Source organism: Frankliniella occidentalis, unplaced genomic scaffold (assembly GCF_000697945.3).
Source record: "Frankliniella occidentalis isolate FOCC.00 unplaced genomic scaffold, Focc_3.1 Scaffold100, whole genome shotgun sequence".
In the NCBI taxonomy this organism is placed as follows: Eukaryota; Metazoa; Arthropoda; class Insecta; order Thysanoptera; family Thripidae; genus Frankliniella; species Frankliniella occidentalis.
In genome coordinates, this window is record NW_026267229.1 from 352,733 (window position 1) to 366,835 (window position 14,103).

The 14,103-nt window shown below is 51.9% G+C and overlaps 1 protein-coding gene across 2 annotated transcripts; it reads left to right on the forward strand.

Annotated features, from left to right (window-relative positions):
* Positions 1-2,725: 2,725 nt before the first annotated feature.
* LOC113202959 (carbonic anhydrase-related protein 10-like) lies at positions 2,726-13,067 on the forward strand. Of its 2 annotated transcripts, none has more exons than XM_026417421.2 (10): positions 2,726-2,922; positions 4,426-4,496; positions 8,182-8,229; positions 8,881-9,017; positions 9,219-9,410; positions 9,610-9,705; positions 11,284-11,505; positions 11,581-11,712; positions 11,788-11,830; positions 11,924-13,067. In XM_026417421.2, the coding sequence occupies exons 2-10, from the start codon at positions 4,430-4,432 to the stop codon at positions 11,980-11,982; spliced, it is 996 nt and encodes a 331-aa protein (XP_026273206.1). In that variant the 5' UTR covers positions 2,726-2,922; positions 4,426-4,429; the 3' UTR covers positions 11,983-13,067. The 2 variants fall into 2 exon arrangements, with proteins under 2 accessions (XP_026273206.1, XP_026273213.1); XM_026417428.2 differs by lacking the exon at positions 2,726-2,922 and adding an exon at positions 2,988-3,182.
* The last annotated feature ends 1,036 nt before the right edge of the window (positions 13,068-14,103 follow it).

Genomic DNA, 14,103 nt, shown 5'->3' on the forward strand with positions numbered 1-14,103 from the left:
GGGCGGGGTGGCCAGACGCGCGGCAGCCTAATGGGGATGGATGATGAAGGAGCGGGGCGGGCGCAGTGTCACAGTCCGCCAGGCCCGCCGCCAGGCCTCCCCGCGTCGATATGGATTCCCTACGACGGCTGGAGTGCACAGTCGCTCTGCAGACTCACTGCCAAAATATTTGCGGCTGCGACCTCTCGAGTTTTGTCTATTTCTTCTTTGTTCAGAAACTCACAGTATACGTAAAATGGTCGGGTATAAGGTATAAGACAGGGAACAGTAAAAAGCAAGGTCTGATTTTCTTTTGAAGACATAGCGAAAACTTTGAGGAAGTCCGAAAATTTTCGGAAAACACCTCGCTTTTGAGAAAATTCCTTTTAAAAGGGGTAAAAATTCCTCAAACCGTTATTGACACAAGTCACATTAGTTTATCCAGTGTATACTCTGGAAACCAAAGTGTGTACTTGAATGCAGAATATTCTGTGTACTTCGCAAGTAAGTACACACATTATTCTGTGTACTTGCCAAGTACACAGAATTTTCTGCATACATGTAGGTATGCAGAATATTCTGCATTCAAGTACACACTTGGGTTTCCAGAGTAGGCAGTAATGACAAAACAACAACAGCATTAAACAGTATGCTTACCATCCAACTGACAATGAAGAACCATTCTTATTACAAATTGTATAAACAGAGTTTTCTCAGGCCTCGGTCACGAAGGATCTGCAGGCGACGTTCTGCGTCAGTTTAGTTAGGTTGTTTGAGAGGGCCAGGGCCAGGTGCAGCGCAGGCAAGGGTGGTGTGGGTGCCGCTGTGTCCCTTGCCCCTACGCCCGCCTCCCGTAACGCACGTGATCCTTCGTTGCCCTCCCCGCGATGTAGAGGTAGGACCGGGGAAGCACCGGGGGACGGACCTAGCAGAATGAACCCAGCTCCCTCCTCGCCAAACAACAAACGCTTCTTGTCCGCTCCGCCTGCAGGAGGAGTGTGTTTCGGTCTGTTTTTATTGTCCCGGGCCGACTAGTCGGCTTTACAACAAATCCTGCAATGAGAATCGGCAGCGCGGGTGGTGGGGAGTGCCCCATGAATATGTTGATCGGCCGAGGATCCCGCGGCGGGGATCCTTTAGGGGCGGCTGTGTCCGAGTGGCCCTGGAGCCGGGGCGGACCACAAGTCATGCACTCCAGCCGGCACGGTGCTTCAGAGAAAACCCACGGCCCGTGTGCGGCAGGTGAGGTGAGCGAGCGAGAGAAAGAGGGAGAGAGAGAGAGAAAGAGCGAGCGAGCGGGGGGTGACAGTAGATAAGGGCGCCGGAAGAGGCCGCCGCGGCCGTGCGCGGGGAGCAGAGGAAGGTACGGGAGGGCAGGTGGGGTCGCTGGTGGGGACCGGGCCGACGGGGCGCCGACTGCAAACAAAGAAGAAGTGTCGGCGACAGAACACATGGAGGAAAACCACCCAAATTGCCCTTAAACTGGCGCAGAGTGTTCCTTAACTTTTACCTCCCCCCACTCAGCTGGGCGGGGGGCGCGGGTGACGTTTCCCAGATGTCACCCTTCCGAGTATGGAGGTTTTATCCCGCCTAATTGTTTTCACCGCCAGCAAACTCTTTTTAAACAAACAAACAAAAAGAAACAACTTTGTTTTAACGTTGGAGCGAAATTGCCATTTTCCCCACTAGCTTGCTTATATGTGGACACTATTTGTTTGTTTTGAACATTTCAATAAAATGTAAGAATCATTTTCAACCTTATAACACTTGCTTTTTGCACGTGTTTTTATGTTTCGTTTCGATTGCCTAATATTGAGTTACTTTCATAAATACAAATTAAAGACCGCTTTGCATATGCAAAAACTTTATCATTCAAAGAGGAATGGCAAACAGTGTAATTTAAGCGAAATGTCAGAATATGCGAAGAGGCCAGCACAGAGTTATCAGTGATTATTCTTTAAGCGTAAGAAAGCCTTTGTATGGGGATGGGGAGGTTGAAAACGTATATAATCCACCACGCTTGCCTTCTAGAACCATGAACCATTCCGTTCGTTCTTTCATTCGTTCGTTCGTTCGCGGTCAGCAGACCAGCTAGCCGTCCGAGGGTGGGGCGTGGCGGAAGCACTCCATCTGGCGTGGTGCCTGGTGCCCCCGCCCGAGGGCTGGGCGGGCGGGGCGGTTGGGGCGGGGTGCCCCACGGCTGCGTCAGAATTTCATTCGGAACGCCACCTTCCTTCCACCAGCGCGCTGGCGAAGGACAACGCCTTTCATTTCCTGGCAGCCCCTGATCCTCGGCGGGCCGCCACGCCCTGGACTGCATGATCGATGGGTGGTCATCGGGTCACGCCAAACGCACCGCGACCGGCCGAGTGACCACCGCAAAGTCATTGCACCGGCCAGAGCTATCGTAGCGGCAGCAGAGTACGCGATGCCCTGGGCCATTGAGTCAGCATCGACCACTATCCTCTCGATCGGTTTTGGACCGCGGGTACCGCGTGTGTCGGGATTCTGGGAGTCGAGATGGGAGAAACCGGCCGCAGGGTACCAAGCGCAGGGCCCTCGGGGGGCACCGGGGGGCGCGGCGGGGGCCAGGGGGGCACCTCCTCTCGGCGATAGGGCGCCGCGGTGCTTGGCCCCTCCTCCGCCCGCGCTGGGGGGGCCACTCTTGCAGCTTGGCGCGGGTGCGGCGCCCCTGGTGGGGGGCCGGGGGCGGCGCCACAGCGGCGCTTCGCCGGCGCCCAAGCCGGACGGCACCAGTCTGCGCGGAACCGGCGCCCCGCGACCATCCCCAGAGCACCGCGCCGCCGCCTCGCACCGCGCCCCGCCGAGCGTCCGCACGAGAGCGCGCTCGTAGCCCGGCCACGGCCCAGCCACGGCCCAGCGGGGGACCGGCGCCCGCACAGCATGCAGTAGCGACAGCCGCAAGCGGCGGCGAACCCCTGGGTGAGGACAGTGTTGAAGGGCAACGTCACCAACCAGTTAATCCTTCACCAATTTTGAATTTCACCTTAAATAAGTTTCAAACCAAAAAAAATAAAAAATAGTTTTGGTATCCCAAGTGCTTTAGTTTAAATCCGACACACTTTCAATAGCGGTACATGTTTTGTGAAGTCTACTGTGAACAAAAAGTGAAAAAAAAAATTATAATTGAAAAATTGATTTGGAAGGAATGACGATTTCTATGTGATCCATTTTGCGTCTAGGTGAGTCATTTTTATGTCGCATGTCAAAATTTGTTAAAATTTCACCCGTTTCCAAGATACCAACTGCGTTTTTCAGGACGAAAATACCAGCTCACATACATGTCTAGTAGTATGTCCATAGGAACGCCTTAGGTTCAACAGTGAATTATGCCTGAAGTAGATCTGTTTTAGATTGGCATATTTTTATCAATTGATACCAATATTTTCAAAACCAGTCCACCATTCTGCATCAGTCCACCAAGTTGAAAGGGCAGTAGATTTGAACCAAGCATATGAAGACAGCTTCAAAAATTCAGTTTCCAGAATTGTAAGGGCCCTAACTATGCATAAAATAGTCTAAATATCCGTACGTTACGCGTGGTCACTCATGGAGTATAAGTGCAAGATTCATAAAAGTAAAAAAAAAAAAATGAAACAATTAGTAACATAATGGATGTGTTCATACGTTTTTGTAAGTAATGTCTTCTGAAATAAAGTCTATAAAGATGCGCATTTTTTTTATATCATCGATCTTACATGTTAATACATAAAATAATAACAAAATAGGGGGCTCAAACGTGCAAAACGGTATCTGTTTATTTTTTTTTAAATTGCTTTGACAGGGGTTGCCTCGAGGTATGGACCCTCACAAACTTTTGCCTTATCAGTATCTGTCACAAGCGGGAGTTATTTTGATCAGCGAATGGCGAATGCCTCTAAGAGGGCAGATGCAGTGCGACTCTTAATGAAAGGAGCCCAGTTGTGTCGAAGTTGAAAAGGCATTTTTCCCATTTTTTTTAGCCTAAAAAAATTATCCTTAACTTTTTTACTTCGTTCTCTCCTCTCCCTCTGGTGCACTTTAGAAAATATCACGAGGAGTCTCAGCCCCGTTATCGCTCTCTGAATTTATTGAATTGTATTGAATCGTCAAAGCATATACGGCCCGTTGCCCGTCCCCGAGGGGCTGGGCGAGGGCGGCCGGTCCGACAATCGCTACATTCGCTGTATGGCCATACACTTGTTCCGAAATATCACTGCGCCGTAAAATCACGGCTCGTTTTTATGGTTGGCGCCAGGGCAGCGCCCTCCTCGCTCCCCTTCTTCCGGCACGGCAAAAATGTCTCGAGACGATCATCGCCCAGAAGCGTCCATGCAGACTTTTTTTTCGGAGAGAGAGAGAGAGGTGGAGAGAAAAAAGAGACAGGAGTGATAACAAGAGAGGTGCTGCCGTCTTCTAACAGTTACCGTGCGCTGCTGCTTACAGAACTATGAGACTGCCGTTGGGATACCCGGAGCTCCTGGCCACCCTCCTCACGCTGCTGGGCCTCATTCCAGGTGAGTAACATACGCCCCCCCCCCCCTCATCCGACCATAGCATCCGATGTAACCGTGGATTCGACATCGAACTTTCATCCAAAATGTCAAAATGACGTCCAGTGTGCTTGCAAAACCAGAGCAATTCGATTTTGAAACAGACGTGTCGACCGATTCCTCATGTTGCCCATGCACCTGGTGTCTCTTCATCGTTCTCCCTCAGCACGCGTCATTATTTTTGCAACACACGTCTACACACACACACATGCCGACAGTTCGCCATTCTATAATTGCATAAAAGTGTCGGGCCCTCCAAACGACATTAGCGTGGAGGCCGTGCCGCCCTGTCCGTGCGGACGTCCGTCCGTCCTCCGTCCGTCCGTCAGGAGACCTCGGTGGGTGCCGTCGGGGTGGGCCGGCGCGCCCGCAGTCCGCTCACGTACGCACCCGAGTGACCCCGCGAGTAAATAACTACCAAACCACCTGCCCCCGCCCGACCCTCGCCATGCGGGCAGACCAAAGCAGTCGTCGGAGTCCCTGCTCTGGGGAGGGAAGGGGGATCTGTAAGTAGATATTCAAAGTCTGCGGAGAAACTACTCCACTACACAAGGGAGTCGCTAAGCGCATTGTTTTCGCCGTTTGTCTCTGAGCCCCGCACACCTCCTCGCCCCATCCCCTTTCACATTACTCCCCCCACCCCCACCCCTCCACCCGGCCGCGGCGCCACCCAAAGCCCCGCGGACCCGCAGATTGTTTGCGACTTGCTAATTTCTTGCGAAAACAACAAAAGTCGTCCTCGCACAAACGGCCCCGTCTTCATCAAGACGCCTCCGGGCCGCCCCCAGTGTCGTCCCGACTCAGACCGCACCGCCTCGCCTAGGCGTTTTGTGGACCTTTAAATAAGATTGGCCGGGTTGGGGGTTGGGCTTGGATGGCAAGGCGGTATCCGTCAAAGCTAGGGTTGCGAAATTACCGGTAACAATCAATGTTACCGTAAATTACGGTAAAAATCGAAATTTACCGGAAATTTTGGAAAAATTGGAAAAATTCAATTTGAAGCAGAAAAATTGGCAATATACTATTTCTTGGCAATCGAAATTCGTGTGTACTGCCTAAAAAGTGACGGAATAGCAGATCTTAGCTATACTTATTGGAATATTTGTGTTTTTCATCTTGTTCTCATCAACATCAGTTGTATATAGAGTTACCAGAAGTACACCTATAAAAATCGTTATCTAAAGCTATGCCTTTTAAACTTCAGAATAATGACAAATTTGCTATCTGGTCTCTAGAAAGTGACTAAAAAGGTGATAATATGTCATATTTACAATTCCAAATGTGACTTTTGCTTCTGAAAAGTGAGTTTTTAACTCATTTTGTAGGGTATAATTATTACCGTTTTTTTTCAACGTTACCAAGCTTTTGGTAAATTACCGTAAATTACCAATTTTTCCGGTAACGTTACCGGTAACATTACTGACCGTCGCAACCCTAGTCAAAGCGGGGGAGAAATAGTTTTTTCCCCTCTCAGATGCATGACCTACCAGTGAAGTCCCAGGACAGGATTTCTCCTTATGGCGAGCACGGGAGGACGTATATGCGGGTAAGATGAAGAGGGTCCTCTCCGTCACCCCGTTGGAAAGATACCCCGAGTTGACGACGCCTTTCGAAAGAGCTACCTCTCACCGCTTTCGCTGGAACGGGCGTGGCCTCGCGTAGGTGAAGGTAGCACAGAAATTATTTTATCAGTCGTGGTGCGCCGGCTTAGCATGAGCCACTTGACGACGCGCCCTGCTGAAAATGGAAATTGGAGCAAGGGCGGCAGGGCGGCTTGCAGGGCGGCGGGGCGTGGCGGGGCGTGGCGGGGCGTGGCGGGGCGTGGCGGGGCCTGCATGTGCGGGCGTGGCGGGGTGTGCTCGGCGTAACCAGAATAATAACTCGAGGTTCATCACCGTCTTCACCGGATTAATTATCTCCCACGCGCCGCCAGCCCTGATCCTAACGACCCCCACCCCCACCCCGTCTCATACTTCTATTTTCCAGCAACCCACTGCGCTACTGCCGCCCTGAGCTCTGGTCTGCACCTGCAAAAGAAAAATAAAAAATAATTAAAACAAAAAAAAAAACACGACAACAGAAAACCAACATCCAAAAGCAAGTAAAATTACAAATTTATTACAAATGGAATGAGGTAAACACCTAACTCCAGTTTTGGATTACCGAATATGTAAAGCTGAACCATTCGCTAGGCGTTGTAACCGAGCCAGTTGGCTTGTCTGGCTGCCTGCAGATGGGGCTCCGTGTGAGGTGTTTATCTGCCGGCTCTCTAATCCAGCGAGGCAGCCCCAAGCCCCCCGGGCCATCCATAACACCATTAGGCTCCGGGGCGAGGCGGGGGCGGGGGCGAGGGCGGGGGCGAGGGCGGGGCTGCAACCACAGTGTCAACAGGGGTCATTTGCGTTAACACCCAGTAACAGCAGCACTGCAGGCCATATCCACTTCATCCGGCCCGGCCCTCGGCCCACGCGGATTTAAAAAACGCAGCCGCAAAGCTCTTTGAGCCGCAGTGGGGCCAGGCCGGGCCGTGACCTTACCCCCCCCCCCTTCCCTTTCACCCGCGATACGTCAAAGCAGCAATTAAAAGTTGTAACGACGGCTGCGCCTTATTATGTGCTTCGTCCCGATTGATGCCGCCCCGACACGCGGCCGGGCCGCTGAGGTCTGACGAGGAGCTCGCCGAGCAAGGGCACAAAAAATAAAATAAAAAAGTAAGCAAGTGTTATACCCTGCAAACAATGAGCAGTTGAAACTAAAAAAATGGGAATCTTATTTCAAGACAAAATGAAATTTAAAGGAACGAGATAATTTTTATTGTTGCCTTATTTTAGTCGAACTTTTAGTATCTTTATGAAAGTTCGAAAGATCCATCAATTTTCCACTGAGACTGAGATTTTTCTATGTTACAGTATAATTATAGGGTGTCGTACGACCAATATTATTTTGACGAACGGTGTACGACCGGAACGGACTGGAGACGCTCCGGCTCCGCTTGGCTTTCGCTCTCGGTGCGGGTCGACGGCGCTTCTGACCCACTGAGGCGGGCCGGGCCGGGGCGCGGCGGTGAGGCCAGGGCATTTGCACTCCAATTGGCCTTGATGAAAGCCCGGCCGCGGTGCGCCCGCCCCACCTCCGGCCCCGGAGCGGCGTCCCTGCACGAGATGCCCCCGCCGCGGGCAGGCGGGCGTCGCGGCGAGTCGTCTCGGACCGTCCCGTTTCGTCCACAGGCGCGCCTCGCCGAAAAGTTGGGCGTCAATTAGAAGGCAAAGTCGTGAGATATTCCCCACGCACCTCGGCGGCTTCACTCCGGGGCCCTGCCGGGGACACTGCCGGAGGCCCTGCGGCCCCAAGCCTACGGCCTCGCGGCCCTGACCCCCGTGACTGCAGAGTGCGGGCGTGCCCCCCACCACGACCCCCTCCAGTACTCTCCCGTCTCCTTTGAGGAAGTTACACAGTAACGCCCCCCCCCACAGAAAAAGGAAGAAAAAGAAGACCACCCGCGGAATGCCAAGTGTAACCCCTCCTTCTCCCTCACGTCCGCCGCGACAGACAACCTCTGCTCGCAGGAAATGTGACCCTTTTTCGTTCTGTGGATTGCTTTTGCTTATGATGGGCAGATGATCGCACATCCGTCTTTTCCTTGTTGCAGAGAGCCTGACAAGCTGGGAGGAGTGGTGGACCTACGACGGCATTTCAGGTGAGTTTCCTTCAACATTGTCCGCCCCCCCCCCCCATTCCTCACATGTGAGGGGGTTCCGCGGGGTGGCTCCTCCCGCGCTGCTGCTGCTGCCTTTCACTTATTCACCTTGATGTCGCTGATGCCCTTGATGTCCACAAACAGCGGAGAAGAGAATAAGGAATGAGGGGCAGGTGGGAGAGGCGATGTCCTTTGTAGAGAGGGCATCGCAATGCCCGGGGCCACTCGAGGCAGGACGTCTCCGCTCGCTCAGAGAGACTCGAGAAGATTTGTTTGTCGTCAGTTTCATATGTTCTCCGGAATATACGTCATTTCTGTCATAACCCGACCCCGACGTGTGCGACGTCATGAATGAATGACCGAGCACGCGAAGAGGTTGGGGGGGGGGGGGCTGAGAATGTTTCGTTTTTATTGAAACCATGTCTGATTGGAAGGGTCGGGAGGCAAACAAACCCTCCTTGAGGCCTGATTTCCTCCGGTCCCTCCTGCCACAGAAGGGTGTGTGCCCCAAGGGGGCGGCAGCACATGGACTTTGGTGAAAAACAAAAACTCCTTGGATATTGAAAAATCAAGTAGAGTAATCGACGAGAACAGCTTCTTGTTTATAAAGCCATTATAAACACATTATAATTTAGGACTCTTTACTCGCAGGTCCGGGCTTTTGGGGGCTCATCAACCCACAGTGGGGTCTGTGCAGCAAGGGACGGCGCCAGTCCCCCGTGGACATCCAGCCCGACAAGCTGCTGTACGACCCTCGGCTGCGGCCGCTACATGTCGATAAGCACAAGGTATGGCAATAAATTGATCATTACGATTCGTGCATTTGTTTTGGAGTGACCATTTTTTTTTAAAGTCATCACTGCACACATAGTGATAATGATTTTCGCTGTGCGATGACTTTAACATACCGCGAAAAGAGCTTAAAGCAAGCCACTCTCTCAAAATGAAAAGCTAAAAACGATCTTCTATCGCGATCGCACCCGTCACAGATAAGCGGGTCCCTTTTCAACACCGGCCAGTCACTGGTACTGCGCGTCGACCAGGACTCGAAGCACCACGTCAACATCTCGGGCGGACCGCTGGACTACCGCTACCAGCTGGTGGAGGGCTACATCCACTACGGCACGCACGACGGCCACGGCTCGGAGCACCGCGTCAACGGATACTCCTTCCCCGCCGAGGTGAGTCAGAGACGAGCCCAGAGACGAGGTTGGAGACGAGGTCGGAGCAGACGGGGCTCCCGTCTTGTTTGGGGAAGGGAGTCTAACTCCATTAGGCAGTCGTCGGAAGAGTTCCGCCCGCCGGCGCGTGACAGCCGTGCGGGGCGGGGCGAGGCCGGGCGCAGGTAATGGGGTGTCATCACACGCACGTCTGTTGCAGATCCAGCTGTACGGCTTCAACGCCGAGCTGTACCACAACATGTCGGAGGCGCAGCACAAGTCGCAGGGCATCGTGGCCATCTCCCTCATGCTGCAGGTGAGTGAGGTGACCGAGCGCCCACCAGCCTCTTCCTCTAATCCGAGCGGTGACTGGGCTCAGCAGATTCCAAGCTCTCGCCCCTTCCCTTCCTCCTCCGGGCCCAGAGATGCCGACGCCATGAATATTCAAGAGGATACAAATATTTAGCGCATTACCCCGATGACTTGATCTCGGGGTGGGCGTAAGAGGGAAGGAGAGAGAGGGGGGGAGGGGGGGCTGCGCCGCCTGGCTGCGTGTTTATTGTCAAGTTATTGTCGGAGTTGGCTTTAATTGACGGCTTGGCACGATCGCAGACAAGGAAGTGGCAGCGTTTGCCGTCGTCTCCCGACGAGCAGCTAGGACACTGTACTCTTGTACATCGCGGTTTATTCAAATGTACTCACCAAACCCTTTTTACTTTAAATATTCGAATTCAATTTTTGCGGAGCAAGGGTAAAGACAAGGGGGAGAGGCGCGTTGGCGTTGGTGAACCCACTTTGAGCCGGGCGATCAACAAGTGTTCATCTCCACGGCCATTCCGGAGAGATGATTTCCGCTCAATTAGCTGGTAGTCCGATATTATTTACCTTTATTTTATTGACCCACTCTTGTGTGTGTGTTGAGGGGGCTCGGAGGGTAGGCCGAGGGAAGGTTTGCGCCGTGCGGTGCAGCATCCATGACGCTCAGACGACTGGTGGGGCCTGCCGACCGAGGGCCTAAGTCTCCATTAGCAGCCTGGTCTGGTCCGGGCGTGAATAAAATTTTCGCGCATTGCGCTTCTGGGATTCGCACATGGTGGAGTGGGGCTCGCTGTGCCGCGCCTAGCAGCGCCACGCCACCACACCAAGAGCCGGCAAGGTTGTATAGCTTCTGCTATGTAGGGGCGCGCTCCGTGTCGGAGACGTAAAGGAAAAACGACATTTGGGGTGAGGGAGAGAGCAGAGAGAGCGAGGGGGAGGGGGGCTGAAAGGAGAGAAAGCAAGAGGAGGGAGAGGGAGGGAGCGAGAGAGAGAGAGAGAGAGAGAGAGAGAGAGAGAGAGAGAGAGAGAGAGCAGGAGAGGGGAGCGCTCGGCAGAGCCCGGGACCGGGGAGGGAGGGTAGATGGTGTGGAAAACATTTCCGTTTGATTTCGCACTAATTACCTTTGCAGTCAGAGGTCTGGTCTGTGATTTATTCCCGGACCGCTTTGCATCTCATTTTCTTTGTTTTGAGAATGAAAAACGTTTTACTGGGGGGTTATTATTTATTTGCCCACCAGCATTTTTCTCCGCCACGCCCGGCCATTTTCCTCCCCCTGCTCCTCACCCCTCCGCGTCCCCCTCTTGCAGCAGCAGTAGCAGTGATGTCTTGAAATTTGTTTACTCTCTTTGTGCGCAAATGAGGTCTGTTAATTTCTCTCCAGCTAATTATAACACTTTTCACGAGTTACCGTCGTTTTGCTCATTTTTCCTTGAGGTCCCTCGTTTGTTTTCCTCTCGCTCTCTCTCGGCCCCTTGGCTCACCCCCCGGCCCGCGGCTCAGCCGCCTGGCGCGCACACGCACAGCGCACAGCGCACAGCGAGTCCATCTGGCTCACCAGGGCTCAACTCGTTGCAGATTGGTGACCGGCCCAACCCGGAGCTCAGGGTCATCACCAGCTCGTTCGGCCAGGTCGGCTTCCGCGGCCAGTCCGCGCCCATCCGCCACCTGTCGGTGCGCGCGCTCCTGCCCGACACGGACCACTACATGACGTACGAGGGCAGCACCACCCACCCGGGCTGCTGGGAGACCACCGTCTGGATCCTGCTCAACAAGCCCATCTACATCACCAAGCAGGAGGTGAGTCGCCTCACGACACGACAAATTCTTTGCGGGTCCGAAAGCAAGAGGCTTAAGTGAGTTGTGTCTGTTCAGCTGTACGCGCTGCGCAAGCTGATGCAAGGCTCCCCCGAGACACCCAAGGCCCCGCTGGGCAACAACGCTAGGCCACTGCAGTCGCTCAACCACCGCACCGTACGGACCAACATCGACTTCTTCAGGGAGAAGGTGAGCCCCTAACAACCCGCCTGAAAAATAAAACAAACAGTATAGAGACGAGTGAGAAATTTATGTCTGTTCTAGGATAAAAATTGCCCAACGATGTACAAAGATCACTACTATCAGGGTGAGTTGCGTTCATTCATGATTCATTAGCCTTTACGCGGTGAAAAAGACGCGAAAGCGGGTCACTGACAAAATATTTCGTGACATTTTTCAGCTACATGGGGTGAAGAAAATCGATTGCAGGGACGGAACTTCGCTGATACCTCGCGATGAAGCGATTGGATCTACAGATCAAATGCTGGAAATTTAGCGGTGGATTCCCATGTTAATTATTTTTTGCGCTGACTGATTTAATTCCATTTGACGAACACCAAAGATAAATGTCAATTCAAGATGCAATGGTGCAACTTTGAGTCAATTCGCTGAGACCTGTTTGCTGAAATTAATTTGGAAACTACACGTGTTTGCCAAAACCTTCGTAAAGTATTATTGATGGGTAGCTAGCGGTAGATAAGCACGTGTTGTTAAACAGTACTCTCTAACAGAAAATTCGAGGCGACTTTGTTTTCATCGACTGTCTTCCTAAAAGGAACTTTACCTGTCTCTTATCTATTTTTCATATGAGGTAGTGTTTGGCATCTAGATATCGGTAGGGAAAAGTTTTTGTTTTGAAAAAAGAAGAAGAACAAAAAGTTACATATCTTCGAAATCCGATTTTGCTTTCATAAAATGCTAGAAATTTCAATACAGAAAAATAAAATAAATCTGGCAGATGGGGTGAATCATTCTGCTGGCTAACAGAGGAACGCGAACTTTAAATGAAATAAGCTTTGCTGATTAGATTATTTTGTATCATCTGTAGACATCAAATAGATCAACAGAGTTGCAGTAAATGTTACGGAGTGATTCATCCCTCAAGAGCAGACCAGCCAGCCATCCCCCCAAAATTTTGAAAACTTGTGACTAGAGTAGCGAAAGTCTTCATAATAACCAAATCGTTTGAGCTTGCTGTCACATACAATAATTTGTTACTAAACTTTGCCCTAGCATATTGCAAAATCTTAATCGCGCTAATCGCGCACCGAAGAAATGTGTCGTTTCGATAATATCGGCAGCACTATGCTTGAAAGCTGCTCAAGAAAAGCCGCAAACGTTTCTAAAGAAAGAAAAGGTCTGGGAAATGGCTAGCGTGTTTTAAGGACTTCCGTTCCATTCCTGTATGTAAAAAAACAACAAAGAAACAATAAGCTTATTTGCTACAGATGTGTTCTAAAAGTACTGAGATGCAGCTAGGAGACGGTGTAGAGTGATTGTTGAGTAGAATTAAGTTTATAAAACCTAAGTGTTTTTCGTTAAAACTGGTGGTTTCATTTTCTTTTTACCGCTTTTTACCTAAAACGGCCCACTAACAGATACAAATTGAGATGACGTTGCTGACACTTACAATACACAAGCTCATAACAAGGGCGGCTTCCCTTCCATTAAAACTTTTTTGAAATCCTTACGAGACAGCTTAATGAACAAACAACTTACTGCCTGTCAATGCCTATCAACTCTTTAGTTTTTTCAACCCCGCCCCCCCTCGTCCTTCTTTGCAACTGCCGACCACTACGCCCGAGTCCATTGTTCGTTCAACTCTAGCTGACGTTACGTCAATAATGTTGGACCACTTTGACCAAAATCAATGTGTAGTTCTATTTTCACCGACGCCTCCCTCGGGGTGACAAAATATCGAGGGCTGGGGCTGAGCCGACACAATGCTTGATTGTTTGTTGTCACCGCGCTGCGCGCCACCGGCCCCGCCGGCCCCTCCCCCGCAATGCAGAGAGCTGGGGCGGGGCAGGTCGGGCAGGGCCATTGTCTCTCACCCACCCCCCTTTCCCGCTCTCCTCTCCCCCCACCCTCACCTGCCTCGAGAGGAGCGAGAGGAGCCTCTCCAATAATGGTCGTTATGCTTTGATTGTCGCTGCGAGGACTGGCGGGGCGCGTCCAGCGCGCTCCGCCTGCTCGGCTCGGCCGCCCCGTCCCAGCCACTCCTTCCACTCGCCACTGACAGCTGAATAATACACACAGCACAGCGGTGGAGGTGATCGTGGCCCGGTGCGCGGATGCCTATGGCTCACTGTAAACCCAACAACAGTCGACCATACACGCGAGGAAGAGCGTGCAGGTCGACTGTTTACAGCGCAAATGATGAAAATTTCATCCCCCGCTGCAAGCTCGACTGAAAGCCATGCCAATAATAGGCGAGCTCACACTGCAAACCAAACGGTCGTGCGCTTACGTTAGTATTGTTTGTTGCGTTTTTCGTGTTAGCAGTTTTTAAATACAGTTTTGGCTGAGCGATTAGCGAAGCCCATAACTCCACTGACCGGAAAAGTTTCATTCTGTTTG